Source organism: Nothoprocta perdicaria, unplaced genomic scaffold, assembly GCF_003342845.1.
Source record: "Nothoprocta perdicaria isolate Ctin4 unplaced genomic scaffold, notPer1 scaffold_342, whole genome shotgun sequence".
Classification (NCBI taxonomy): Eukaryota; Metazoa; Chordata; class Aves; order Tinamiformes; family Tinamidae; genus Nothoprocta; species Nothoprocta perdicaria.
Window position 1 is genome coordinate 65,085 of NW_020455580.1, and position 27,600 is coordinate 92,684.

Consider the following 27,600-nt stretch of genomic DNA (forward strand, 5'->3'; position numbering starts at 1 on the left):
ACAGCTGGGTGACAGATATGAGAAAAAATTACTCCAAGGGCTGATACGCCAAGCATGAGAAAAAGCCTGTTTCATTGTCAAACGCGAGGTATGGATTGGAGGGACTTTTCCAAACGGACACTGTATAAACCCCTGGGAGTTATTTTCATCTGTGAAATCATTTTGCAAACACTCAGAGTCCCATAGGAGACTTGAGGCCCAAGGAGACAGGGGAGCCAAGCTGCAGGACCTCCCTGCGGCCGCCCTCAGTGTTTCCCCAAACAAACTGGGCTCGTGGCAGGGAAACATTGTGCTAGACTGGGCTTGGGGGCAGCAACTGTATCAGTATATCACGCAAAGCGCCTAATTGAGTCGCTCCCCTTTTCACATCGTCCCCAGATTGACTCTTGCAGGGCTCCAGCAACAGCGCAGTTCAAATCCACAGGGAGAGCAAGGGAAGAAGTCTGCATCCAGCGGGTGTTATTTGCCCGTACCAGGGGCTCGTGCCCTGCAAAGGCACTGCAGCTTCCGCACAGGATTAGATGCCCGAATTCCGGCCCTGAACGAACAAAGGAAGCGGGACCAGCTGGGAGAGCAGGGATCTGAACTCAATAGCAAGTGCTAAAGTGGAATTGATTGGAGCCGCCTGCATTCATCGATCTGAGGCAGAGCAAACTAAGGAGCTGGAGCATTTGCAGCTCAATCAGAGCAACGTGCTGGTTGGAGGCCGCAGCTCTGGGCCTGGTGGGGGACCCCCCAGGACAGCATTAATGGTGGGTTTGATTAATCCAGCTGCATATCCTTCCCTAGACTGGAGCTCTGCATGGCCTGGGGGCTGCAAATCACCGGTCCCCAATCTGTCTCTAAGATGGACAGCCATCAATCATCACGAGGACAGGCACAGAGGACAAGAGCAAAACCAAGGCCATTCCCCAAGGCAGAGGGGACGCAAGTCCTTCGGCCAGTGGCATTCACCCCCGTCCAGCTTGGTGTCCCCAGAACGGACAGGAGGCAGAAAATGCGGGTGAATTCCGAGCAGGGGCGTTTCACCCTGGGCAGGCTGCCTGCTTTCCGCCCTCTCAGCATCACAAAGAGGGGTTAAGAGGTGGCTGCACGCAGGCTATAAATCCCTGCTGCTGGAGGAGGCTCCTGCTTGTCTCGCAGACAAAGGCAGAGCGAGCGCTTGGAGCTGGCGGCCGCAACACGACAAGGAGACGGGGCAGATAGGGACAAGTGGCAGCATTCCTAGAGGGCAGGAACAGCGTCTGCGCAGCGTCTGGGGTGCTCTGATCACATCCCAGCGTCGGCTGCACGCGGGACCCACGGGGAAAGGGCCAAGAGGTTGCTCTGGGCTTTGTGCTCCCTGGTGCTCGAGTGGAAAATCTTTGGTGATTCCCTTGCATGTTAGTTTGGGGATTCTTTTCCTTGATCTCTGAGTGTTGGAGCCAGGCGAGGAGATCCCAAAATGAAAAATAAAATAAAGTTAGTGTGTTTGTTGCCTGGAAAATGCCCTCTGAAGCCTGGGCTATAGGAAAAGCAAGAAAATCTCATGCACTGTTGTAGCTTCCTAAAGTTGCTGAAGAGCATCCAAGCTGAACTTCCAAGGGCTCATGTCAAGAAATGCCCGAGCCCTCCACCTTCAGTTGGTGGCACCCTTGGCACATGAGCTGGAAGAGCTCATTTGGCCAGAAATCTTCAAGCTGCAACTGGCGGAAGGCTGGAAAAGAACCCCGGGACTCAGATACTGCGCTCTTCTGCAGGAGATGAAAACATCCCATGTTCCTATGGAAGGTGGCTAGCAAGGGAGGTGGGTTTCCAGCCACAGACAAAAATCGCACGTTAAATTTACGGCCTCTGACCACCCGCAAATGACAGCGATAGCTTCAGCGGCGCACAATGCTCTACCACGGAGCACCTACTCCCAGCGCTGGTGTCCCCCACGCCTCCCCGAGCCCCAGCTCTGCTGCCCCGGCTGCTCCAGAGACCACAAAAAGAGGCAGCAGCGCCATTTGTGCTGCCTCCCATCCGCCTCCTCGAGACGGGGAGAGGAGGCGGGGGGCTGCCCCGGCGCGGGAGCAGCCGGAGAGGGGCAGAGCAGCTGCCAGAGCTGCGGAGTGATGAATTGCTCTTGTCCCTGTGCCAGCTGGAAGATTGATGTTCATGCCACACGGTGGCAACGGCTGGGCCCGGCAGCACCCTGCCTGGCTGCGCTGGCGCTTTCGGCATTGCAGGCACCTTTAAAATCCTGTCAGATACAAGCCACAGGCATCTGAGGGCCGCTGAGGGACGCAGCAAGGTCAGAAGAGCAGCCACCGTGGCCGGATGCTGAGCAAAACCCAAAGGGATGGGGCCATCCATCAGGCAGTTCAGCCAACCCCCCCGTCCCTTTTCCACCACCCTGCACGGATGCATCCCGGTGCGCCTGCATCACCCAGGCCACACCAGTGACGTCCTGTGCGTCAAGCCCTACCACAAAAGGGCACAGCAGCGCAATTTATAGGGAGCAGCCCCATCCCATTGCCAGCTCAGCCCCTGCGGGGTGGCACAGCCCGTGGGTAGGAGGCGGTGCTGGCACGGGACCACTGCCTCCGGTGGTCGGGGGCAGCTTTGGCCCCTCTCTGCACCCCAGCAAAGCCTGCACCCCTTGTCTCCTCTCCACTCGCCACCGCCCTGCCTGCTGCCATGTTTGGCTGCTCCCTCCCTGCCGCTACAGCCTTTATCTCGTTGCAAGGGTTGAGATCATCGCTTTTTTGCTGTTTCCCCCAACTCAGGCGGGCCAAGCCACAGGTGCCTTCTCCGAGCGCACAGGAGACCTGGAGCCGCGCACCCACACGCAGCGCCCAGCACACGGCCAAGGCGCAGCGCGGTGGGCGCTCTCTCCACATCCGCTGACGTTCCTGAGTGGGACACCCTGCTCACTGCAGGCTTCTCTGCTGCCGCCAGGTGACAGGGAGCCCCTCCACACCTTGTCCCTGCACTGGGACACAGCAGCAGCCGCAGGGGACGGTTCCCGGGAGTCGGCGGGGGGCACAGGGGTCCGGGCCTCTCCTCCTTCAGAGCGCAGCTCGGTAGCACCACTAACATACATGGGAGAGGGCCCACGGAGAGGCACGGGGCAGGGCGAGGCCTTCCTCCCTCACACACAAGCCCGCACCTTGGGTTTGAGGGGGGCCTCACGGCGCCATTCCCCCCGCCGCCCTCCTCCCGCCCCTGAGGCGGGGGCGCCTCGCGCATGCGCGCGCCGCCGCGCAGCGGGGGGATCTGCCGCGCTCCCGTCGCCACGGAAACGCGGCGGCAGTGCGCATGCCCCGCCGCCGGGAAGCGGTGGAGGGCGCGCTGCTGCTCCGCGCACGCGCGCTGCCGCCGTGAGCTCACGCGCCGCCCGCCGCTAAGAGCGCGCGCGCCGCCGCCGCGCCCCAGAGCCCGCGTAGCGCGCCGTGATCGTATAGTGGTTAGTACTCTGCGTTGTGGCCGCAGCAACCTCGGTTCGAATCCGAGTCACGGCATCGCCTCCCGGGCGGTCGCACGGCATGTGGGCTCTCGTTTTTTCTTTTTTCGGCTTGTCTTCATCTCCGCCTTCAGACGACCCTCCTTTTCCTTCCGCCAGCGCTGTAAAACCCGTCGCGCTCCTGGTGGGCGGCGGCAGGAACGATCCGCAGCTCCCGGCCGCCTCCTCCGGGAGTGGAGGCACAGGGCCCCATGCGAGCGGGCGGTGAACGCTCAGGAGGGCTTGTGGCGAGTGGCATGCCCGGGCCGGACCAGGCCCCGTGTCCAGGGATGCTCCCTGGGCCACGCACGCTCCTGAGCACCGTACAGCAGGCACCCTTGGAAGCTGCGTCCCCGCGAGGGAGCTTGGCTCTATGCCCTGGGGCTGCCGGAGAACTAGGGTGACTACGGGGGTACCCAAGTGTCCATATGGGGGTCCATGGCTTGGCTCACGCTGCGGGCAGTGCCCAGGCTCCCGGCAGGAGCATGCTGCGGGAGGAGAGGCCGCCAGCACCGCGAGGCCGCCGCGTGCAAACAGCCACGCGCTGCCCGGGCCAGGAACCCAAAGGGTAAGCTGTAAAAATTGAGTGAAAGCAAAACACAGGAAAACACAGCGGTGGAGGGGAAAAAAAAAAAAAAACAGAGCCCACATGCCGTGGGACCGCCCGGGAGGCGATGCCGTGACTCGGATTCGAACCGAGGTTGCTGCGGCCACAACGCAGAGTACTAACCACTATACGATCACGGCGCGCTACGCGGGCTCTGGGGCGCGGCGGCGGCGCGCGCGCTCTTAGCGGCGGGCGGCGCGTGAGCTCACGGAGGCAGCGCGCGTGCGCAGAGCGGCTCCGGGCTGCGTGAGGCAGCGGCACCTGGTCGGCGTCCAGGAACTCCCGCGGGCGCCGGCGCTTGAGGGGCCGCCGCGTCGCAGAGGGAGGAATGCGGGGCCAGGACGGGCAGCTGAGCCGGTTCCGCGGCGGAGGCACCACGGCGGCTCGGAGCCGCCCGGCAAGCCGAGCGCTGCCGCCTCGGGCGCCGCCGTCGTGCAGCGCCCGCGTGCCCAGTCGGGCCGGGCCAGGGCGTGAGCGATGCCGGGGCCGGCCCTGCGGCCAAGCCCAGCTCTTTGGACCGAGCTGTTAATCGATAACCGCGCGCGGGGAGCTGCGCGGCCAGGCGCCCGGCGGGCTCGGCGCCGGTGCGGGTGAGCGCGGAGCACCGCGGAGGCGCGAGGCCCGAGAGGCGAGGCCAGAGCGGCAGGCGAGGCTGCGGGCGGCGCGGGGCGCTGACCCTCGGTGTGGGGGGAGCGCAATTCCCTCCTTCCCACCCCCCATGGCCCTTTCTTATTGGTTGTCCGCTCACCCGGCCATACCCTCTCGGGGGAGAGGAGCCAATCAAAGGGCCGCTGAAGGGCTTGGCGGGCCCCCTTGCTTGCTTGCTTGGGGGGCGGGGCTATATGAGATGTGGGCGGGGCTATATGAGCTGTGGGCGGGGCCATGGGCTGCAGGGCGGGGGGGAGGGAGGGTCTGTGGGGGTGGGGGAAGCTGGGCATGGGGGGCACCCTGAGCCCTGGGGTGACTGGGGGGATCCCTGAGGCCTTAGTGCCCCAGGTGGATCCTTGGGGGGCTGTGAGCCCTGGGGAGGGTCCCTGAGCCCTGGGGTGGATCTGGGGGGGAGTCCCAGACTATTGGGAAGCCTGAGGGGCTCTCTGGGGTTGGGGTCTCTGGGCGGAGGCCTGGAGGGCTCCTTGAGCCCTGGTGTGTCCCGGGGGGACACGCCGGCGCGGGGAGAGGGGAGCGCTGGCAGGGCTGGTCAGCAGGGTCCCGGAGGCCGTGGAGCAGGGCCCAGCGTTGGGGCTGAGAAAGGCCGTGCTCGACAAGGCACGGGGAGACTCCGGGCACGGAGGGAGGTTCTGGAGCACGTCCGGGGCCTCATCTCACTGCCCCTTCTGCAGCTTGTGATCGCCTGCTTGGCTGTGGACCTGTTGGTTTGTTGAGTTCCCCTCTGCTTGTGAGAGACTCCCCTAATATCCTGTGAGAAACTACGGATAACCCTGCTTTCCTCGACGTCTCTGTGCCGTCCTTAAGGGACAAGCCTTACATCTCCCTTCAGCCATCCCTCCTCCACAACAAGGACTTCTCTCTTGCCTCCTTGCTCACACAGAAGGGCATCTGCAGGTTGCTTGCCACCTCCTCTGTGTCTTTCCTGCTTCTGCTTCAGCCTTTTTTTTCAGAGAGAGGAACCCGGGAGGGGTCCCGATGGAATTGCTCCAAGGATTTCTGCCAGGGCAAAATACTGTTTTTCAGCTTTTCTGTCTCGTCTCTCCCAATTTGACTTGTCTATTTTGACAAGTCCTTCAGTGTGAAAGGACCATCTTTCTTATCCTCCAGTCATGGAGTTATATGAAGAGCTTTGATTGGTGGATGTGGTCACATTTATTTATTTATTTTTTGCAAAGTGTCACAGGACTTTAACAAGGGGACCCACACTCAGGCCTGTGTTCCCCATTGTTCCCTTGAAGGAGCGCTGCTGGCTCTCCTTACTGTGTCATATTTAGTCACGTGGGTTTAATTTTTATCTGTAATTCCTTGGAAGCAAGGAAGAGCAAAGACCTTGGAGGCAGAAAAGAGCAAGGAAGCCAACACACTAATCCCATGACTTGAGATCCCCAGAAGTTAGTCCCTTGCTTTGCTGGTGCAAGAGTCTCTATGAATCTCGACTGCCAAGGATATCCTCCTTTCAGAGTCCCAAACTCAAAAATCAGGGGCAGGTTTCTCTCCCAGCTGATCCTAGCTTTCTCTCCCAGCTGGTGTGTTAACCCTTCGCAGTGCTGTCTCTGTAACACACTGAAGCTGCAGCCTATCTCAAGATGGAAGACAATGAGATAACCCTGGTGAACCTCGAGAAGGGCCTGGATAACCCAGCTTTCAGCACCCAGGTAAATCTCTCCTTCCCCTCCCGTCGAGGCACGGCAAGCTGCCGAGGGCACTCTGGCTAATGGTGTTTTCCAGGGGGAGGAGCGGCTCCATGAAAAATCTGAAGATCCGTGTGGTGGGACCAAGGAGGAGAGGGGGAGAGAAGGAAAAGGCAGATTCTCCTCTTACTGGAGGTAAAGTTTTCTCTGAAGGTGCATGCAGCACTTTGCCTGTAAGATATTTCCAGTAGTCATAGGAAGCTGTTGTACTGTCAAACCTGGGTTGCATGTACCTGATCTGGGAGCAGGGTAGGGTCATGCTGTAAAGATAAGGCAGGACATAGATGGCCTGATAACTACGTGTGGTTTTGTAAAGCAGCGGTGGTGAGGTGTGGTGTGAGCAAGCGGTACAGCTGGCAAACGCCAAGGCATCTACACTTGACATACCACTGCTGCAAATGCTGTGTGTAGGAGACAAGGTCTTGATACGGCTCTGCTAGCTTTGGTCATGGAGCCCAGATCCATCTTCTGGGCCTCTCATATCTCTGCTGTGTGAATCTCCCCAGGAAGGCTCAGCATCCGGCATTCAAGGCAAAGCGTTTCTGTAAGGCTCATGCCAAGGCAATACGGAAGGTCATCTTGGGGCTCCTTTGTATAGGTGAGGTCTCCTCAATGCTGAGGCTTCTGTAACTCTTGGCTGGTCATGTTCTCAGTCTCCAACACCATCATCTGCCTGGAGGCTGTAGCTGTTCTCACTAGCCCTGTTGTCTTCTTCTCTCTCACCTCACCACTCCTGTTCTGTGAGCACTACCTCCAATCCCTTTCCCCCGCTATCCAGAGGGTTTGCTGTTCCTCTTCTGCTCACTCCACATATAGCCCCAGATAGCTGAGATGCTGTCAAGCATGACACCTGGCGTGGTGCTCCCTAAAGCCTCCCCACGTACAGATGGGGGCCCTAAGGGAGGCCAGGGAAGGGGGGCTGGAGAGGAACGAACCTCAACGCTAGGCCCAGTTAGTAGTATGATCCCACAGTCCTGTCCTTGCTGACTGCCAACATATCTTCCCCAGCCTACGTGTGCTACTTTGCTGCAGCCTGTTGGCTCAACTTCCAGCGAGCCCTCGCCTTGGTTGTTATGACTGCTCTGGTTGTCTTCTTCACGTGCTGGAGTCTTTTCCAGAAGCACTGCGGGGCAAAGGTACTGCAGCTCCTCACGCCCTGTCGGAAATGCTTCCGAAAGTCCTGGCCATGGCTGAAATGGTGAGTCAGGAAGAGACAGGGCCCCATCTGCCCCTGGGCTTGGGAACGACACTCCTGTGCCTTCCCAGCCACAGCTGGGTGGGCCGGGCCGACCGTTGGGCGCTTGCCCTGTACTGTACAAGCAGCCTTGTGAACGGTGAGGCCTGCCCCGCCTGGGGACAACACTAGAAGTGGTGGCAAAAATGACTTGCTGCCAACGCCTCTGCCCCTGCAGTGATCTCCCTTATGGGATGTTCAGCCAAAGAGCAAGTGTGATGGCAATTTGCATCCCTCATTTAACTTAACCCCTAGATTTCAATAGATGTATGGCCCTTGTGGCGTCTCCTGGACAAATTAGCTCCTGAACTTGTCCTTCATTTGTTCCCCATGGGGACATCCCCTCTGTGATGCAATTGGAGATTTCTTTTGCAGGCTGCTATGTGTGGTCCTCCTGGGCGGTCTGATCACGTGGCTGGTCTTGGACACTGGCAGGAATCCAAAGCAGCTCATCTCATTGGCTGGTCTCTGCTTTTTGGTTCTGGTCCTGTTTGCCTGCTCGAAGCACCACGGCGCAGTAAGCACGTCAGATGTGGCTTGGCCATTGTTCCCCTCGCTGGGTGTGACTGTCCAGCACCAAAAGCTGAGGGAGAGGCAGAGAACAAGTGTGTCTTGCTTACATTCCCTGATCACCAACACTGAGCTACAACTGCTCCCATTAGTATTATGTTCCCATTCTGTAGGAGAAGGCCATGGGTTCCTCAAAGGAAGCAGAGGAGCCAGCAGGGTTCCTGGGCATTGCTAGGACCTGGCATAGCCTGGGGAGCAGAGACCAGGGTAAAAAGCAGTAGTCCCAAAGCTATCGCTCTGCTCTCCTTCTCGCTGTTCACCTCAGGGCTGCCTCTTGTTACCTCCATCCTGTTTTGCAGCACTTCCTTCATACTGGGACAGACCCAGCAACACACTCTCTCAGGTGGAAGGGCACTTGGACTTGGGAAGAAGCAATTGAAGCAATGTCCCACTGACTTCCATCTGACACCTGCTTAAATATTTTGGACAATTCTTGCACCCTCTTCCTCCAAATTAGTTAGTGAAGTGCAGATTTTGCTCTAGGAAATACGTAATACTAGAAGATCCACTAGAAAGATAGTGGAACCACTAGAAGATCTCTGTGCTGTTCTCCTGGGTAAGCCTAGTAGGTTATGTTCCATCAGCCATTTCCTGGATCCCACCAACTCTTTTTCTCCTTGCTCTGCCACCAGGGTATTCTTGCGGGTTTTTATGACACTTTCTTCAGAAGCATTTCTGTGACCAACACTCAGGGCACTGTGTGATGATGTCTGCTATGTTCAGTTGTTGAGAGAGGAAGGCGGCTGGAGTTTGAAGTCTGTAGGCCCTGCTAACGTGTCAGTTCCCATTCTGCTCTTGGTGTCAGGTGTCCTGGAGAGCTGTTGTCTGGGGCCTTGGCTTGGAGTTTTTACTTGGACTCTTCATCCTCCGAACAACCCCTGGCATCCAAGCATTCCAGTGGCTGGGTGACCAGGTCCAGGTACTGTCCGTCTGCTCACCCCATCCTGTGCTTGTGCCCTTTAAGTAGCTGCTCTGGAATGTGCGAGGAGAGCTAAGGGTGGCATTGGGTTAAGAAGCTGCAGGTACCTCACACTCAAAACAAAGGCTGCGTTTGGGATTGGAGAAAAGCCGGCTCTATTCTGGTTTTATACAACAAAAACAAAAGCCCGGACCTTTAGATGAAGTGTCCCTTGTGGCTTGGAGCAGTGTCCCACAGCCCAAGACAACCCACCAGTATCCCCAGCTTAGGTTTCATAGGGCCATTTTTTACTGGGGCAATGAACTGAGCTGAGGGATAGGGGCAGGAGGGATGTCTCTGGTGAGATATTGAGGAAAAAGCCATTGGAGATATCTGTCTTACTGTGTAACAATTGCACTTGCAGGTTTTCCTGAGTTACACCACAGCTGGCTCCAGCTTTGTCTTTGGGAACACACTCATTGAAGAGATCTTTGCCTTTCAGGTCAGTTTGAGGAATGGGATATAGGGAGGGAGAGAGGAGCCTGGTTTTGTTCCAGTTTGAGTATCTGGGGAACATGGAAGTGAAGGCAACCATGGTTGCTGGACTAGATCTCAAACAGCTCCTAGACAGTTCTCCTTCAGCCTTGTACCCACTCCTTGGACTCCTTGGACCCTGGGAAATTTGCACTGAGAACTGACCCTCACCACCCCTGCCAGGCGTGCCCAGTACAGTGGTACCCCAAGTGCATGGGCTGACCCATGCCCTGGGCTGCTCTGCAACACCACAGCATGCCCAGCCTAAGGAGTGGGGAGCCTTGGTCCCCAAGTGTACTTAGATGTGCTGCTCAGCTCCCCTTTAATCCTGTGCCCTGGTGCCTTGCCCTCAGGCTCTGCCCATCATCGTTTTCTTCAGCTGTGTCATGTCCATCCTCTACTACCTTGGCATCATGCAGTGGATCATTCTCAAGGTAGGGCCTCACACCAGACTTTGACATAATGGTGGAAATGAGAAGGATCGGGTGCTTTCTCTAACTATCCCGCTCACCTGGGGGATGTCCCATGAAAAATGGGATGATACTAATCTGGGTAATTTGCCTTGCTAAAATGATAGACACAAAATCCCTCTTTCTTGCATGTCTTCCTGAGAAAGCCAAGCTCTTGGGTTGGTGTTGCTTGTAGTCTGTGGATCTTGATGTTGCTATGCAGTCTTCACCAAGATCACCCCTGTGCAGCTTGCTGAGGGTGGGCTGGAGAGCTGGATGCTGTCCCACTCCACAACAGAGCACAGCACCTGCTTTTTGAAGCTCGTGTCTTTATCTTTCCACAGATCTCCTGGGTGCTTCAGGTCTCGATGGGCACCACTGCCACTGAGACCCTGAGTGTGGCAGGCAATATTTTTGTAGGACAGGTAAGCTGAGGAAGAGATCCATCTCGTTAGCCCTTACAGCTGTGTCTGCCACAGAGCAGTGGTCTTCCCCTCTCTTCCCCGGAGACGTGCAGCCCTATGTGGTCCTTCCTTGAGGGTTTTCTCTCTTGCAGACTGAATCCCCATTGCTCATCCGTCCGTACCTTGCAGACATGACCAACTCAGAAATCCACGCTGTGATGACTGGTGGCTTTTCCACCATAGCAGGCAGTGTGATGGGAGCCTACATTTCTTTTGGGGTGAGTGCATGAGTAAGCAGGTACATACTCATACTTTTTGGGGAGCATCTTTTTTGGAGCATGTCCAGCCTCCCCTTTGCTAGCCTGGCAAAAAACGGGTCTTCCTGCTGCTTCAGAGAAATTGCCCTGGTGCCCTCATTTCATGCCCTTGTTCAGAGATCTACATATATCTTATAATCAAATCTCAGAATATTTTAATCTGGAAGGACCCTCTGAGGGTCTCTGATCCACCCTTCTGTTCAGAGCAGGACTCCTGGCAAAACGTGAGTGCGGTAGTCAGAGCCTTGTCCTGGTGGTGAACATCCCCATGGGTGGAGATCCCCTCTAGCACTCTGATGATGCCCCAGTTTGTCTATGTCCAACTGGCATTTCCCCACTGTAGCCTGACTGTTGCCTCTCCTTCCACTGAGCACCTCTGAGAAGCATCTGTCTTGGTCTTCTCTACAGCCCACTTCAAGGTATTTGGAAATGCCAGTTAGGACTTCCTGCTCCTTCTCTTCTCCCAGTTAAACAAGCCCAGCTCCTTCAACATCTCCTTGGAGATCCCGTTTGGAATCTTTTGCTGAAGTCTCTCCAGTTTATCACACTCTCAAAGCTGGTCACAGTGTTCTGATGTGCCCTCATAAGTGCTCCGTAATGAGGAATAATCCTTCCCCTCAACCTGCTGGCAGGGATCCTGCTAATTAAACATTAATTAGTCTCTTTAAACAGAAAGCCAAGGGTGAAAGATCAGGGAAATGAGAAATAACCACTCAGAGGGCAGGGGAGGGATGAGAAGAAGCTGTTACTGTAATACTCCGTTCCTGCAGGAAGGTTGGATGTTCGTCAGCAGGTAAAAGTTCGCAAAACTGCACGAACTCTTGCTCTGATAGTGATAAAAAGGGACACAGCAGGAACAGAAATCATCTAGAGGAGGTCAAAGAGCAAGAGAGATGAATGTCTCCGTGCTAGCCATGGCTCTAGCAACGCTTTCATTCAGACAGGTTGCCTTTAGCGCTCTGTATAGCCAAGATAGGATCCCACCTTGATCAGCCAGCTGAGCAAACGAGAGCCTTGGTGTTGGCTGAGCCAACACCAGCCTTGTGCCAGGGCTGGCGCATTAGGCAGCGCCTCCTCACACCGAGGTGCCAGGCCTGAGCGCGGGCTCTGCGTGTTGCAGATAGACGCAGCTTTGCTGATCGCGGCCTCCGTGATGGCTGCACCCTGCGCGCTGGCTATGTCCAAGCTCGTCTATCCTGAAGTCGAAGAGTCCAAGTTCAAGGGCAAAGAAAACATCCGCCTTTCCTGTGGGTGAGTGGGGGCAGAGGGAAGCGGTTGGGCTGCCCTTGTCCTGATGGACAGGCAGGGAAGCTGTGGAAACAATCTGGGGGTAGATACAGGGGTCCTGAGCAACCATGAAGTTGGGAGAGCCCATGTCATGTGGAGACAGTGTGGTACATCCAGGTACATCCAGGATCTTGCGTGGAGGGATGCCTGGCCTTATGAGCCCTTTAAGCTCTTTTCCTTTGCAGGGAGGAGCGGAACATCTTGGAAGCTGCTGGCAATGGGGCTGCTGCCTCCGTGGGACTCGTGGCTAACATCGCAGCCAACCTCATCGCCTTCTTGGCAGTGCTGGAGTTTATCAATGCTGCATTGCGCTGGTTTGGGGAGATGGTGGACATCGAGGGGCTCTCCTTCCAGGTAGCCACCACTGACCATGAAGGCAGCCCATGGTCCTTACCCTGCCAGGTCCCCTGTCTATGGTGTCCCTCCATCCCTATTCTTACCTGCTACCTCAGTAGACTGCCAAGACGCCTTCGTGCTCAGCATTCACCTTTTTCGGTGTCTGGCAGCTACCAAGTTGGAGCTATGCAGATGTTCAGCTCTGAGTTCTCTTCTGGGATGCTCTTCCCAGGTGATCTGCTCCTACGTCCTCATGCCAGTGGCCTTTCTCATGGGGGCAGACTGGGCAGACTCTCCGCTGGTGGCCGAGCTCTTGGGGATCAAGATTTTCCTGAACGAATTTGTGGCATACCAGCAGCTGGCCACATACAAGAAGAACCGTCTGGCAGGCCTGGAGGAGTGGGATGGGAACCGAAAGCAGTGGATATCTGTGAGATGCACCTGCTATCTTTTCTGACAGAGGGCAGGGATGGTGTCTGGTGAAATGGGTGCAGGTGGATGACTGTGTTGGGGTGGGAGGGCAGCTCTGGCCAGCTATTCTGGCTGGTGGGTCATCATGAAGCAGTCAGTGAAGCCCTCTTCCATTTCTCCAGTGGGACAGATCATGGTGTTACAGGGTTTTTCTATACCCTGTATGTTCTCAGCCCAGCCTTTCCTGCAGGCAACTTAACCCAAGGCTAACTCTCTGCTCCTCCCAAAGTCAGGAGGAGAAAGGGCAGGGTTGCAGGGAGACTCATCTCCATCCTGCCCAACTGGGCTGGGAGGTACAGCATGGTGCTGAGCTCAGCTCTGGGTGCTGTGGGCCTCGGGGCTGTTGCTGTGCTGAGATGACCACCCTCTGCCGCTGTGCTCCGCAGGAGCGAGCTGAGAGCATTACCACCTTTGCACTGTGCGGATTCGCCAACTTCAGCTCCATCGGGATCATGCTGGGAGGCCTGAGTGAGTGCAACCCACATCCGAGGGGGCTGAGTCCCAGAGCTTGGGACAGTGGGATGCCCAGCCCAGGGTGGGCTGCGCTAGGAGGCACATGCTGTCTGTGAGCCTCTGCATCCAGGGTCTGTCAGCACATGGCTAAGAGATGGGACTTGCACGAGGTGATAAGGGTGCTTTTGGCGCTGTGCTCAAAGGTGAAGGCCATGGCACAACTCACGAGTCCAGGTCATTGAGGAAGGGGCAGCGCCATCAGTGCTGACAGCCCTGGGGATTCTGATGAAACACCTAGGGGTGCAGGGTGCATCATGTGGCAGAGGGGACCCAGGGATGCTGGACCTCATTTGGCAGCTGCTCCCAACTCAGAGCAGAGCAAGGACAAAGATCCAGCTCACACCGGTCTCTGCTTTGCCCCCACAGCCTCCATGGTACCCCAGCGCAAGAGCGACCTTGCCTCCGTTGTCCTGCGAGCTCTGTTCACCGGCATCTGCGTCTCCATGCTCAACGCCTGCCTGGCAGGTAGGTCCCTGCTTGCTGCTGTGCAGCCCCAGGGGAAAGCCAAGAGTCAAGAAAGGGCCCTGAAGGGGCAGGCAGAGAGGGAAAACCCCTCAAATGCATGTGACAAGATGGGGAAAGTTGACCTGCCCTTCCCATGGCTCTGCAAGGGCCTTCAAAGTCACCTGCTCTCCCCACAGTTCTGCAGGTGCTCCTCACCCTCTTCAGAGCTTGGATCACGATGTTTCGAGGGTGGGGATTTGTGGTACTGCAAGGAGCTCCCAGGAGCTCCCTGAAGATGTGGTGGGGATGTCCAGATGCGGGATACAGAATTCCTGAGCACAGTCCCAGTACAGGCTTTGCATGCATGGGTTGGGTCCAAGAAGCCTAACCACAAGGTCCCGTCCTCCAGGCCTCCTTTACGTACCAACAGAGGTGACCGACTGTGTGACCTTCCTCAGCAACACCAACTTCAGCTCCACCAGCTACACCATGTACACATGCTGCAAGCAGCTCTTTGCCAGGTGGGTGCATGGCCAGGTCATGGGAGGCCCACGCTGTCTGGTGCTACGTAGGGATCCACATGTGCTGGGGTTGCAGCCACAGGTGGATGAGGGACTTTGCAGCTTGTCCAGGCATCCTCTCTCCTTCACCCTCACACCCCACAGCTCCGTGTCACCGCATGGCTGGCACCCAGCACCCGCCGGGATGGCACAGCAGATGGGCAGCCTGCCCTAAGGATGCCACTGATTGGCTTTGGGGTGGCAACTGAAGAAGTTGAAGCTTGTCCTGACTGTGTCTCTCTCTCCTTCCAGCTCAGTGCTTGAGGAGAACGGGACCCTTTCCTTCACGGGTGCCTGGGCAGGTGTGGAGGAGAGTGTGCCCTGCCTGATCCAGTGCTGTGGACACTACAACCATACGACTTGTGCAGGGTGAGCCTGGACTTGCTGCAGCACCCGAAGGTGCAGGCAGCTGCCTGCTCTGGGTAAAGGGCCTGCAAGCACCTGCATCTGCTAGGCCTGCCCCCAAAGGCACAGAAATCCTCAGCACAGCCCCATGCATCTGGATTTTTCCCCTCTGCCCCATGGATGCAAGGTAGTACCATGAGCCTTGCAGCCCACACTTAGGTGCTGGCCCTGCAGACGGAGGTGACAGCTCCCCAATAAACCCTGCAAATGTCCCTGCACTTGCCATGAGCCTGCTGTGCTGCTGTCAGGCACCCAACCGTGCTGTCTTGCAGGGGACAGGATGGACGGTGCTTTGCTCGGGCTGTCCTCTGCAACTGGAGCTCACAACAGCTGAGATTTGCTGCAGACCTTGTGAGCTGAGCCTCTGCCAGGTGCCACCTTCAGGAACTGGTCCCCACCACCCTCTTTTCCCCATTCCTGGAAGTCCCATCCTTCTCCGAACACAAGCCGCATCACCTTGCTTCCCTTGGGTGCCACGCAGGTGGCCCCATCTGCCCACAGAGAGCTGTGATGTCTTTTCCTCAGGGACCACAGCACAGGGAAACAGGCCAGTCCTTCTCGCTTTATTGCACTCGAGCACAGCCATTCACCAGTGTGGCCGTGTGGGTGTCGTTGTTACGACCTGACGGCAAGCACCAGGGCCCCAGGACAGTGACCTGAGCCCTCCCCTTCTCTGCTTGGCTGCTGTAAACCACACTTGGGATGGGACACCGGTGCCCGTGTGATTTGTGGCGTCAGGCACCGAACCCCATCTTCCAGAGCCCTAGAGAAGGGGAGGCTCCGCAGTGAGACAGGAGCAGGTAGAGCTGGGACAGGAGCTCTTAGCAAGCGTCACCACAGCAAGCGCCGCCTGCCACCATGCTCTGCTGGCCGAGGTGCACCTTGAGGCGTTGGTGAGTTTGAGGGATGCTTGATGCAACTCGGGGCACTTCACTCTCCAGCCTGAGCACCACTGCCCATCCATCACCACCTCCTGCAGGGGCCAAGAGGCGTAAGTCCCAGGGCTGGGCAGCCCACCCTTCCACAGGGGTATGGCTGCCGCCTCAGGGAGGTGGTGCTAAGCAAGGGTGACTACCTGGTGCTACGTGGCTGGGCAGGGTTTTCATATGGCAAATGGGCAAGGGGTGGCAAGACCCAGTGAGCTGAAGGAGCAGGCTGAGTGGTCGCGTGTGCCACAGCAGCCCTTGGCACACAGGGCAGGCCTCCCCCAGCTCCCGGGTGCCCGGTGTGAGGTAGAGCAGCCTTGCAGGGGCAGGGCTGGCACCCCTAGGCAGCATCCCCAGCCTCAGCATCCACCTGGCAAGGGTGCTGGGACCTCACGATGCTTGCCCCAGGGTGCAGGAGGAAGCTGGACGGGCAAAGGGAGGCAGGGGTGCAAACCCATGTTGCCATGAGCCACCAGTACCGACACGAGTGTCCTCCCGCATGGCAGGATCCCCAAAACAGCAGCAGCAAAGAAGCACAAAAGCTGCAGGCTCGCTGCTAAAACTAAGTGTCAGCTTTTGTGGTGCTTTGCTGGGGCGAACGGTGTCGGCCTTGTTTGGCATCAGGGCCATGCCATGGAGCACTGGCAGGCTTGGATGTGGTGTGTTCACGTGCAGGGGGAGCACCAAGGTGCTGGGAGGCAGTAGAGCCTAGGCTGCCCTCGACCTCGGCAAGCACTGGGGACACTGCCAGCAACAAGGGCCTTGTGGATCAGCTCAGCACAGGCAAAGCCCAGGGAGCAAGGGCTGACCTGTGCTGAGCTTAAGAAAGCTAAAAAAGACAGTCTAGAGAGGCAAGCAAGCCCCAGTGCACAGGGCTCTGCAGCTCCCCGAGGCTCCACATTAAAGAGGCTCCACATACATTAAAGAGGTAACGGAGACGGTGGCTGGGGGCCAGCGCCGTTGACGCCCCCAGCTCTGAATCCAGCCAGGTCGCTCCTTCACTAGCACACCACACACAACACAAGGGCTACGAGCCGGGGCAGGAGCCGGAGGGAGGCGAGCGGTGGCAGCGGCTGCGGCCGCGGTCTCCCCCTTCCCGACGGGCCGGACGGGTTCACGCTGCCGCCTGGCCCCGCGGCCTCAGGGCCGGAGCGGAGAGTCCCAGCGGAGGCGGCTCTGGCTACTGAGGGTGGCCGCACTTGCCATTCTCTCCAGCCCGGTGTTTGGAGGCTGCCTGGGCCTCCACTGTTTCTCCAGCTTTCCGGGAGCTCTTGGGGCTCACGGAAGCCTTGCGGGTGCCCTGGGGACTCGACAGGCCCTTCTTTGGCAGCTGGGGGCTGGACTGGGTAGACTTCCTGCCTGTGGAGGGGCTCTTGGAGCCCTTGGGCTTGGCTGGCTCCAGAGTCTTCAGGCCCAGGATGGCACAGTAGTGGTTACACTGGTGAGTTGCTGCAAATTGCTCCAACAGGGATGGGAAGCAGCTTTCCTTCAGGCCCTGGTACCTGTCAACAGAGCCACACTCAGCCCTGGCTCATGCAAGACCTCCCGCTTGCCTGGTTCTCCAGCACCAGCAGCTCTGCGGGCTTGGAGGGACTCGAGACAACAGGCCTGGTCTTACTGAGCTGCTAACCACTGGCTAGTGAAGTTGGAGCCAGGCTGTGCTCACCACAGCACTGCTGCTTTTGTGCCACGAGCAGCAGCACAGCAGACAGCCTGGGCTGCCCTGAAATAGCGGCTGGAGGGTCACTCACCCTTTCAGATTGGTAGCTATCCTCACGTTGGTCACCTTCCATCCCACCCCTGCAATGAAAGACAGAACAACCAGTCTATGCCCAAACAAGGATGCTAGGCATCAGTACCAAAGGCAAGCCCATCACCCCTGGAGCAAGGACGACCCCCTCCTAGCACACAGGCCTAAGGGCTTTTCCTGTCCTCCCCACAAGAATCAGACAGGAGGTCCCATTACCTTCCATGTCAGTCACGAGGATGTTGCCATTTGTCCACTGGTAGACCCAGTGCTGGAAGGTGCAGCACTTGAGCACAACCTCTGAGGTGCCTCTTGCCACCAGGCTGCCATCTCTCTCGGTGACACAGTACTGCTCGCAGGGGCCCCCCAGGTCCTCCTCCACCGTGGCATAGGGGATGTTGTTAGCCGGTCGATAAATCAGGTACAGGGGAATTATCCTGCAAAACAACACACAGTTGGGGTTAGCCCCAGCTGACATGCTCTCCCACCTCAGCAGATGGAGACTTCTTCAAACATGGTCTTCTCCACCTCTGCTAGAGTTAGAAGTCAGCTTGGCAATCCCTGGCACCCTTCTGCCCCCCAACACACAACTTCCCGGGGGTAGACTTCTTTAACACACCTCGGCATTGGGTTCTTCCATTGGGTTTGATGCCCTGTAGGATAGGGGAATAGTGCACCACCCTTCAGGATCACTCCTGGGCACCCGCCCCACCATCCAGCCGCTTTGCCCTGCTGTCATACCAACAGAGAGTCACTGCATCCTACTTACTCAGGCACTGCTCCAAAATCAGGAACAGCTCGTGTCTCTGCAGCAAAGATCTTGCAGTACTCTCGGCTGGAGTTCTGGATTTTACATTCCTGGGAATTCAAGCAGAAGAGTCAGGGCCTTCTCCTGCTTCACATCAAGCACGCAGCCAGTGCCCAAGCCTCCCCGCCACATCCCTTGCGGGATCCCTTGTCTGTTGCATGTCCTGGCAGTCAAAGGACAAGCGACAGGAATCCTACAAGAAGCGCTGTGTTGCTCTGACAAAAGAGCTGGAGTTAGGGACAGCCTGGCTCAGCCTACCAGAACATTTGAAAAGTTGAAGGAAATAAAAAGAAAGGAAACAGAGCTAAGGACTGTGGCTCAGTCAGACAGTGAAGGAGTGGTGGAGATAAGGGGCGGGCGCCCAGAACCCCACAATGGTGTCAGCCCACACTGCCCACCTGAATGGTGATATCGTAGTTCTTCTCAATGAGGCTGTTCTCATTCTTGGTCCCAAAGACAATGAAATTGTGCACTTTGATGACGCAGGTCCGTCCAGACTCAAAGACAGGCTCCAGGCCGTAGATGGCCCTGGCGCGGCAGGCTTTGCGCAGGAAGCCAGCACCCACTTCCATGTCCTCGCTCACAACACGCCCAAAGAACTTGTCCCCCCAGTAGCCCGAGTCAGCCAAGCCTTTTGCAAACACCATCGGCGTCATCTCGATCTCCTCACCAACTGGTGGAGGGAAGAGCTGGTGAGCAGGGACACAGCAAGCGCGCCCTGCCCCTGCTGCTGAGCTGCCTGCATCCACGCAGCAAGAGGTGGACGCAGCAGGTTGCCCTTACCTTCAATCTCTTCCCGCAAGATAAATCCTGACAGCACTGGAGGAGACACAAGGCAGGAGAGCATTCAGGGTCCAATAGGGACCTCACTCTGTCCCAAGGCCCTTTGCACTTTCACATGAAGGGATCGCAAAGAAAAGGTCCTGAATCACTCATAAATTAGTAACGACAAGCCTGGCTTGGCCATCATGTGCTGCTCTACTTAAGATCTAGTTCTGCTGCCTCGAAGGGCTCTTGCCCAGGCTCACTGCACCTCCCACAGTCATTAGGGTTTCCTTCTCCCTGAGGATAAAGCCAGCCCCCCACCCAGCCCAAATCTGTGCCCTCTGCCACTATACTTGCCCGCACACTGTCCCAGGGAGACGTGATCCCAAGGTGGGATTCACTGCTGGAAGGCACAGTTAGACACCCCCCTTGGCGACAGGGCTCACCGAACTACCCCATCATGACCCAACACCAAGCCCCTTCCATGGCTCTCTGTGCCACCCCACCGCACACTCCAGAGACCAGGAGAGCTGCCCAACTTGCTAAGAGGTTCCTCACCTTCTGGGCTGAGCAGAAAATCCGTGGAGTCAGTGCCGTACTCGTTGCTTATCACACACTGGTAGACCCCGCAGTCCTTCTGGGATGCCTGCACGATGGCCAGGGCTGCCTGGCCCTCATCACCAGCACTGCGAGAAACCAGAGCATCAGGTCAGCCCTATCAGAGGCTACTACACTGCCGCAGGCACCACGCGGCCTCCAGAGCATTGGAAAAGGGCTAGAAAGGAAGCAAAGCCTGATGAGAAATGGCCCTTCACTTCCCAGCTAGCCCAGGAGCATGCAGGAAGATACTACTTTCCATTTGCAGCCTTCCCTCTCCAGAGAATTGGTAGAGAATCAGCTTTGCATCAGCAGGTTTTCTCCAGTCCGTAGCACCAAGCTTTGGGCTGGCGATTCTCTTAGCCTAAGTGGACATAGCTCCAGTAAATAAATAAATAAATAAATAAATAAATAAAACGGTCTGTTTCTATCTTGTGTGGCCAGCATCAACCAATAAGGGGACTGGTGCAGAGGGGAAAGCACAGTGAAGAGGTGGGACTCTCAACCCGCTAGCTGAGCTGGCTGCACTCTGTGCAGTCAGAAGGAAACGGCTGCTCCCAGTCCATCTGCCTCTGTCCAGATACCTGCCACGGGAGACAATTTGTGTCCCAAATGCACCTCTTTCTACCTGCTCGCCATAAAGGCAGGTCAGTTGACTTGCAGATACATCAGGCAAATCCCATCCAGTGTGGATGATGTTGCCACACAAGTCATTGCTTGCCTAGGATTCGGAGCAAACAGCTTTCCCTACTGCATGTAAAGGAATATCCAGAAGACAGTAAGCCATCCAGAAAACTGAAGATACTCTACAAGCCCAGGGGAAATGCCAAAGGTAGAGAGGGTATGGGCAGATCTTGTTTTGCCTCATCGACACTTACCAGGGTTGCTTGTATGGATGTGTCTGCTTGGGTGAAGCAAGCAGACTCTCCCAGCACTGCCACCACCACATGTATCCCTAGGGGTCCCAGCTTTCAGCTTATACCCAGCTCTCCAGCTCTGAGCACACACTACCTTCCCTGACCTCCCCAAGACTGGAGTTCAACCTCTGCCCACCTCAGGCTCTCTGTTCAAAGCATCACAGAATGTTCGAGGTTGGAAGGGACCTCTAGAGATCACCTAGTCCAACCTTCCTGCTCAAGCAGGCACACCTAGAGCATGTGGCACAGGGTGGCATCCAGGCGGGTTTTGGAGGCCTCCAGAGAAAGAGACTCCACAGCCTCCCTGGGCAGCCTGTTCCACTGCTCTGTCACCCTCACAGTGAAGAAGTTCCTCCTCACCTGGAGATGGAACTGCCTGGGTTTCAGGAACCCCCTGAATCACCCCCCAGACTACAGACAGACTCTGGATGGAATATCAACAGGACAAGTCGGGCAGCCATTCACCATCCAGGCATTCCCTCCCTCCCCAGGCACTGTGATTACAGAGCTCACAACAGACCATGCAAGGAGCTTCCCATACAGCCTTAACAGAAGAAGTACCTTCAATTCAGTAAACATGAGGGCCCCAGTTGTATTTAATGCACGAACCCCAGGGCTAAAGACTAAAAAAGCGGATCTGGCAGCTTACCTCCTTCGAGTTTCTGCTACGGGGATCTCATCCTTGTACCACACCAGCTTGGAATCACTCAAAATATTGAAGAACTGGCACCAAAGTTTCAGATTTCCTGTTGCATCGGAAAATTGTTCTGCCCTGATCTTACGAATCACCTGTGGAGCTAAGGGTGCAAAGAGATCGATGGTGAGATACACAGTGCTGGTTGCAGCTCTGGGGACAAGCTAGCCAACATCGCTGCTTAGGATTTAGGTACCAGATGTACATTACCCCCTTGTACACATGTACATTACACACATGACATTACCTTCCCAAGAAAGGTCTCAGACCTCTATTTGGATAAATACAATGGGATAAAAGTGGTACAAATTAATTCAGCAGTGCAGCACAGAACTACCGAGTTGGAATCAGTAAGAGGCAATGCAGAAATAAAGGAATGCGGAGGAAATGTAGAAGGCAAGATTTACTCACTCAAGTAGGGCTTTATCAAGGTTAGTCCTACATTTGTGAAAACACTGATTTCTGTGAGAGTTTTGCTTGTGTCCCGCAAGCATTCCAGCACCCAGGCTGCCCCTCTCCTGATCTCGTGTCACCAGGGATCCAACTAATATTGACTATGGAATTGGAAAACGAGTACAGAACCTGCTCACACCCACTGGATCCCTAACCAGCATGAGACAGGGAAAGGACCAGGACACACAGCCCAAGAACAAGAGTGTTACATAATTGCTTTGGACAGGGAATTCTGGACTGTGTTGACAGCCAGTACCAGCGTGATCTTCTCTGACCTTCCTCTGCATCCCTGCACTAAGCCCAGAAGGGCACGGTAGAGCCTGGTGCTTTCTCTGCAATGCCCATGCTTCTCCTGTGCTTCAGGCAGAAGTTCTCTCTCTAGTCCATCTTACCTCGCTACATCTGATTCTACAAATATTTGAGACAAACTTTTGGCTTTCCAGCAGCTAAAGGTTGATGCTGAAAATCCTGCAAATGCACAAAAGTTCATGTGACCCCAGCTAGCTGTCACAGAGGGCTCTGCTCAGAAGACCGTGTTGGACAGCATCTCTTTGTAGGCAACAGGGAAACATGCTTCTACAGTACAGTTCATCTGGATATTCGGGGTCCAAAGTTGGGAATTATCTCTTTTCTTACCTTTAAACGGGTTACTTTCTTTCTTAGACTCTGCCGGTTGTACTTCCTGCTTAGCATCTTCAGGGACTTCACGGTCACTACTGCTGTCACCTGTGGGCTCTTCATACAGCTTAGGGACCTCCAGCGTGGCCATCTTTCTCATGAGGGTTGGTGAGCGCTGCTCTGCAGGAGGAGCCGGAGCCAGGACAGGGGTTTGCAACAGGGCTGCATTCTTCCTGGACTGCCGTGGAGAAACAGTAGGGCTTCTCATATGCCCTTGGCTCTCTGGGCTTGCGTCCTCTTCATCCCCAACCTGCTTGGTTTTTGGCAGGTATATTTTGCGTCGCGCCCCAGAAGCAAGTTCCTCTGGGGTGGCACAAGGTAGCATGGCAAGAGGGTCACCATGACTCTCTTTCTCATGGCTTGCTGGACGCACATCAGAAGTAGTATTAGGAGACTGCCCTGCTCCTGCTGTTGGTATTCCACCCACCACGATGGAGGGCACAGAGAGTTGGAGTGGCCCCTCTGCCTCATGAGCTACCCTCGTGCGTCTCTTTGGTGGCACAGGCCTGCTAGCCAGCATCTCCTTGCTGGTAATGAATTCCTCATTGATCATACCTGTGATTCGCCTGGATGTCCTGGGAGTCAGAAGTAAGTTTTCTGCTGTCTGGAAGAGCTGATTGTTTTGTACCTTCTCCAAAACTCTCCTTGAAGTTCGGGGACTCAGGCCTGCAATGCCAATTTCTGGAAGTGCTGCTTCCTCCACAGTAGGCTGCTCCTCTTCGTGGGGGTCAGCGTGCTCCTTTGTGACCTCCTTACTGCTATCTGACATTTTCAAAAGCAGCAGTAGATAGTTCTTTAAGGAAGTCACAAGGTTTTTGTGTTGTATCTTCTCCTCCAAAGATATCTCCTGAGGTTTCTCAGGGCTTGGCAAAACCAGCGGTACTTGTGGCTGGACCTCAGTGACTCCTTCAGAAGTGCCTGATGGTGCTGCCAGCTCCTGGCTTGAAGCTGCAGTTCCTTGCTCTCTTCCTTCCTTTCTCTGAGGCTCCACAGGCATTGGTTCAATGCTCTCCTCCTCTGAAGACCTCACGGGAAACTTCTCCTGCAAAGCAGATTCATCTGCCTTTTTGATTTCCATTTCTTGGCTCACAAGCGGCAGCAGCGGGGATCCAGTCAGGATTCCTCCTGCTGCAGCCTCTTCCCCGGGGCTGCTGGGAGGGGCAGTCGGTGCTTCCTCAAGCACCAACATCCCTGCTGCAGGAGCAGGAAGCGGCTCTGCCTTGGAAGCGAGGATTGAAATGGGAGCTGGCATTTCAGTCTCCTGAAGCACCAAAGGCATCCCTCTCACCTCCCCAACGGCAGCCTCGGGAGGTAGCTCTGGGGCTGCACAGCTCTCATCCTCAGGAGGTGGCTCTGCTGTGGCACAGCTCTCAACCTCGGGAGGTGGCTCTGCTGTGGCACAGCTCTCAACCTCGGGAGGTGGCTCTGCTGTGGCACAGCTCTCATCCTCAGGAGGTGTCTCTGCTGTTGCACAGGTCTCTTCAGCATCTGCCCGGTGCTGGCTCCCAGGCAGTGGTGCTGCTGCCTCTTTGCTCTCCCCATCCTTTATTGCCACCAGACGGATACTTTGCTCGAGAGGAATATCATCTCCAGGCGCTGGAGCACTCGATTGACTTAGTAATGGCTCTCTTTCCACTTGGCTCTTGTACTCTTCATTTGACAGTCCTTGTTGGGTCTCTCTACTCTTGAGAATCTGGGAATGGCCTTCTGCTTGTTGCCAAGAGGCAGGGAGCTCTTCGCCAGGCTGTGTGTGGTCAGGACTAGGTGCCAGTGGCCTCGGTGGTTCTTGAGGCCTCAGCCTGGGGCTTGTCCTTTTCCCAGACTCTCTGGTCTCCTGGCTGATGGGCCTCTCTTTCCCGGACTCCTCACACGCGCTGACTTGCTCACCAGTGTCCGCCGCTGGACTGAACACTGGATGTTTTAAGCCACCAGCAGACTGTGCTTCCACCGTTACTGCAACCTAGTAAAAAAGATACAGCAAAAATGGAAAATGAACCCTGCTGCCCACTTCCACAGAGCGGTACGTATGGTTCCTCTACACCGCATTGCAGCGCTTGGCTTCTCTTTGGATCTGAAGCATCAATTATTCTAACTTGGCATCTCCAGCATTCATGAGCTTTTGAGAGCCTTTGAGGCCCTCATGGCTTTGCCAGCATTTGTGGTGATGGGTCCCACAGCTTGCTGTCACATGCCATAAAACACTTTTTCATTTAACCAGCTCCAATCCTTCTGTCTTTCAACGGCTTGTTTGTGCACAAGAGGGCAGGCTGCTCTACCTCCCTAAAATCTTCAACCGCTTTTAATTTGATCCCCTCCAACATAGCTCCTTGCCAAGCACCAAACCCTTCTCTGGTTTCACCAGCCACTGCTGAGGCCTTGTATAACTTTCTTGCTTGGCCCCCTAGCCTATATGTGCAGTCTTCATCTTGCGATGGTGCGACCAGCACGTCACACGGTCTCCAGATGAGGCTGTCCCAAGGACCTATAGTGGAACTGTACACTACAGCATTATCTGTGCTATTCAGCCATCCCATTTCTTTGACATTCTGGGAGCTCAAAGGTTTCCAGCTACAGCTGTGCCCCAGGAGACATTTCAATAAGCTGCCCACCGAGACAGCTGAGCTTAATCATGTGGAGATCAGGTGAAATCATTCAGCACTAGGTATTTTTGTAGGGTAAGGCTCAGGGCAGGTAGTGGTGCTAGTCAGGCAGGCTGTATTTGAGGGGTGCTCAGAGAGCAACATCAGGACAATGACACCAGGAGTGACAGAGGAATGGGAAAGGTTCCCTTTTCCCTAAGCAAGAAGGTTCTGCCTCCCAGAGGTCCTGTTGCTGAAGTATTTCTCCTAAGGATCTCTGTCTTAAGCTTTGTATCTCTGAAATGGAGTCTTTGGGGCAGGTAGGCTGTGCTGTTTAGGTTGTCTACTTTCCTGGCACATAAGTCGAGCTCAAGTGCTTAGGTGAAAACAGGAAAGATAATACTAGACTCTTAGCAAGCCCTGATGGATGGAGGGATGTGGCAGAAAGGTAGGTTTCACCCCACGGAACTCCCCAGGGACGTTCTCAGTATATGGTCTTCAGTGCCATGGAAAGGGATGGGGGAGGACACAGCCCAGCCTAAGAGTATGTCCAGATCCAAGCCCTTCTGTCCAGAGGAAACCAGCTTAGCATCACAGCACCCAAAAGAAGGGAAAATTGGAAAGGCTGGCAGTTCATAGGAGCTGTTCTACACAAAAAGCCTCAATGGAACAGTGAGACTCAATGAGCACATACCTTGAGCTGAAGAGGACTTCAGGGTGAGGGCAAATTTGCTTAGCATGGGTGAAGAACTAAAGCTTATTCAGTAAAGGTTGCTGGGACACGATGCCTATCCTAAAGTAACTGCAAACCCACCAGACTAGAGGCATAAAGCATCAGTTAGAATAAAAGCATCAGTTTCCAAACTATGCAAGGCATATATCAAGAATGATCTTGGTCCTAAACCAGTTGTGCCCCTGCATGTGAGGAAGTTTAGATCCTGGCATTTTACAGAGACCTTCTGCAACAGATAAACCAAGATCAAAAGAGAAGTCCTGAACACAAGGCACCAAAGACAGGGCAACACAACGCTAAAACCCTTTCTGGTTGAGGAAAAATATTGAGGAGAAAGCAGAGCAAACCTTGTATTGAAGGGTGTAAATATTCTCAAACACCAGCTTGGAGAACTAGCTTTAAAAATGAGTTGCTTGGTGAAACATATGTCCAAGTCCTCCTGGCATCACCTAAAGAAAGCTAAAGCACTCAAATGGTACTGCTTTTGTCTACAATAAGGCATGATAACTAAGTTCACATTTCCTTCTGTGAATGGTTAGTCCAAGAGGAAAGTATCTTCATACAGACTCCGGGCTTTGGAATGGCAGCCCTGGCCTAGCTACTGTGTACCAACAACCCCTAGATTCCCGAGGAGCAAGTGCTATGAAAACACAGGAGAAAGAGATGGGGAAAATATTGCATGGTCTTGTGTGCTCAGAGAGAATTTGCACTACAACGTGTGACACCAGTGGGTCATGTTAAAGACGTGTTTGGAGTGCTGCACTGCAATGAGCCCAGCACCTGGACATGCTTGGTTCACTGTAAAACATGATGGGTTGCTTACCAGTAACTGGTACAGCTACCTATGGCTGCACAGCTAGAAAGAAATCTAGAAGAGAAAGAGAGGAAATTCTTCAACTGGAGAAATTCTTTCACTTTACAGTCCCCTCTCTCACACTGTGGATGTTTTCCCATTCTCAAGCATTGTGTTACCTGGTCTTTATGGAAAGAAACCTACCAATGTTCACATGCCAAATTCTGACTGCACATGCTAATTGGACTTGGAGCATCTTTCAGCACAGCAGGGGTCATTAACAGAAAGGGAAAAAAAAAAGGGGAAAAAGAAGGGACAAGAGGAACAGAAAGAAAACTAGATCACTAGCTTCGAGTCTCGTATTTTGATGGAAAAAGCTTCAGGTTAAGGGACAGAAATAGACATTGATGAAAAGATGCAGTGAGAGTCAGGAGCAGGTGCAGCACTCTGGCTCTGCATCCCCGCAGCACGTCCTGCGGTGGCCTTTTTCCAATGGCTGGAGAGCCAAAAAACAAAAAGCAGCAGCAGCAGCAGCCGCCCAGACCTACCGTATACACGTTGAACTGTAAATAAAATCCAGCCTGGCGGCGCTCACGTGGCTCACCTGGCATGCGGCGCTCGTCTGCATGGAGGGCTCATTAAATGCGGCAGGCTGAAGCGCAGGCTCAGACTAAACGGAACAGATGTCATCGGCCCCGCTGCGCGGCGCACGCACCAGGCACCCACCCCCCAGCTATAAATAGCCATTCAGCTCTCCCTGCTTAACTGCTTTGGAAACATTCTGCATGAGGTAAGCCTGCGGATTAAACAGGAGGGCTTACGGCAGCCCCCAGGCCGCGCAGAGACCAGCTGCTCCGCTGAAGGGCCCTGGCATACAGCTCCCCTCTCTACCTCGTTTGACATTTATTCGGGGATGGGGTGTCCGTTTGGAAGCTCTGCTGCTTGGGCACACAAAGCCCACCAAGCCTTTTGGTAAGGGAGATCCCTGAAGCCTCAGCAGCAGCTTCCTTCAGCAGCACAACCAGCGCAAGGAGCTGGCGAGAATATTTCCTCGG

At 55.3% G+C, this 27,600-nt stretch overlaps 2 protein-coding genes and 2 non-coding genes across 4 annotated transcripts in view; 2 read left to right on the forward strand and 2 right to left on the reverse strand.

Annotated features, from left to right (window-relative positions):
- Window positions 1-3,413: 3,413 nt before the first annotated feature.
- TRNAH-GUG lies at window positions 3,414-3,485 on the forward strand. The gene has a single exon. It is a non-coding gene; the product is annotated as a tRNA-His (tRNA).
- Window positions 3,486-4,141: 656 nt separating this feature from the next.
- TRNAH-GUG lies at window positions 4,142-4,213 on the reverse strand. Its single transcript has one exon. It is a non-coding gene; the product is annotated as a tRNA-His (tRNA).
- A 1,566-nt stretch (window positions 4,214-5,779) lies between these two features.
- On the forward strand, window positions 5,780-14,996 carry LOC112951288 (sodium/nucleoside cotransporter 2-like). The gene is made up of 17 exons (XM_026043947.1): window positions 5,780-6,397; window positions 6,471-6,568; window positions 6,940-7,031; window positions 7,442-7,631; window positions 8,043-8,184; window positions 9,043-9,156; window positions 9,560-9,637; window positions 10,023-10,103; window positions 10,463-10,543; window positions 10,675-10,800; window positions 11,960-12,090; window positions 12,312-12,480; window positions 12,695-12,892; window positions 13,320-13,401; window positions 13,813-13,911; window positions 14,300-14,411; window positions 14,703-14,996. Exons 1-17 carry the CDS (start codon window positions 6,329-6,331, stop codon window positions 14,821-14,823), a joined length of 1,983 nt encoding a protein of 660 aa, XP_025899732.1. The 5' UTR covers window positions 5,780-6,328; the 3' UTR covers window positions 14,824-14,996.
- A 1,940-nt stretch (window positions 14,997-16,936) lies between these two features.
- ALPK3 (alpha kinase 3) overlaps window positions 16,937-27,600 on the reverse strand; it is a 31,691-nt gene continuing 21,027 nt past the window's right edge. Inside the window, exons 6-15 of the mRNA XM_026043929.1 lie at window positions 23,944-24,400; window positions 22,399-23,796; window positions 21,265-21,412; window positions 19,660-19,787; window positions 19,120-19,155; window positions 18,735-19,009; window positions 18,298-18,386; window positions 17,748-17,965; window positions 17,533-17,581; window positions 16,937-17,283 (exon numbers count right to left, since the gene is read on the reverse strand). Of these exons, the coding sequence (XP_025899714.1) occupies window positions 16,962-17,283; window positions 17,533-17,581; window positions 17,748-17,965; window positions 18,298-18,386; window positions 18,735-19,009; window positions 19,120-19,155; window positions 19,660-19,787; window positions 21,265-21,412; window positions 22,399-23,796; window positions 23,944-24,400 (3,120 nt within the window). The 3' untranslated portion in view covers window positions 16,937-16,961. The remainder of the gene's footprint in view (window positions 17,284-17,532; window positions 17,582-17,747; window positions 17,966-18,297; window positions 18,387-18,734; window positions 19,010-19,119; window positions 19,156-19,659; window positions 19,788-21,264; window positions 21,413-22,398; window positions 23,797-23,943; window positions 24,401-27,600) is intronic.

What these genes read in the sequence shown, in the direction of transcription:
- LOC112951288 (XM_026043947.1), top strand. Translation starts at nt 6,329, where the DNA reads ATGGAAGACAATGAGATAACCCTGGTGAACCTCGAGAAGGGCCTGGAT. An exon ending in GCAATATTTTTGTAGGACAG is followed by an intron (nt 10,544 to 10,674) that starts GTAAGCTGAGGA and finishes TCTCTCTTGCAG; the next exon opens with ACTGAATCCCCATTGCTCAT. An exon ending in ACCGAAAGCAGTGGATATCT is followed by an intron (nt 12,893 to 13,319) that starts GTGAGATGCACC and finishes TGTGCTCCGCAG; the next exon opens with GAGCGAGCTGAGAGCATTAC.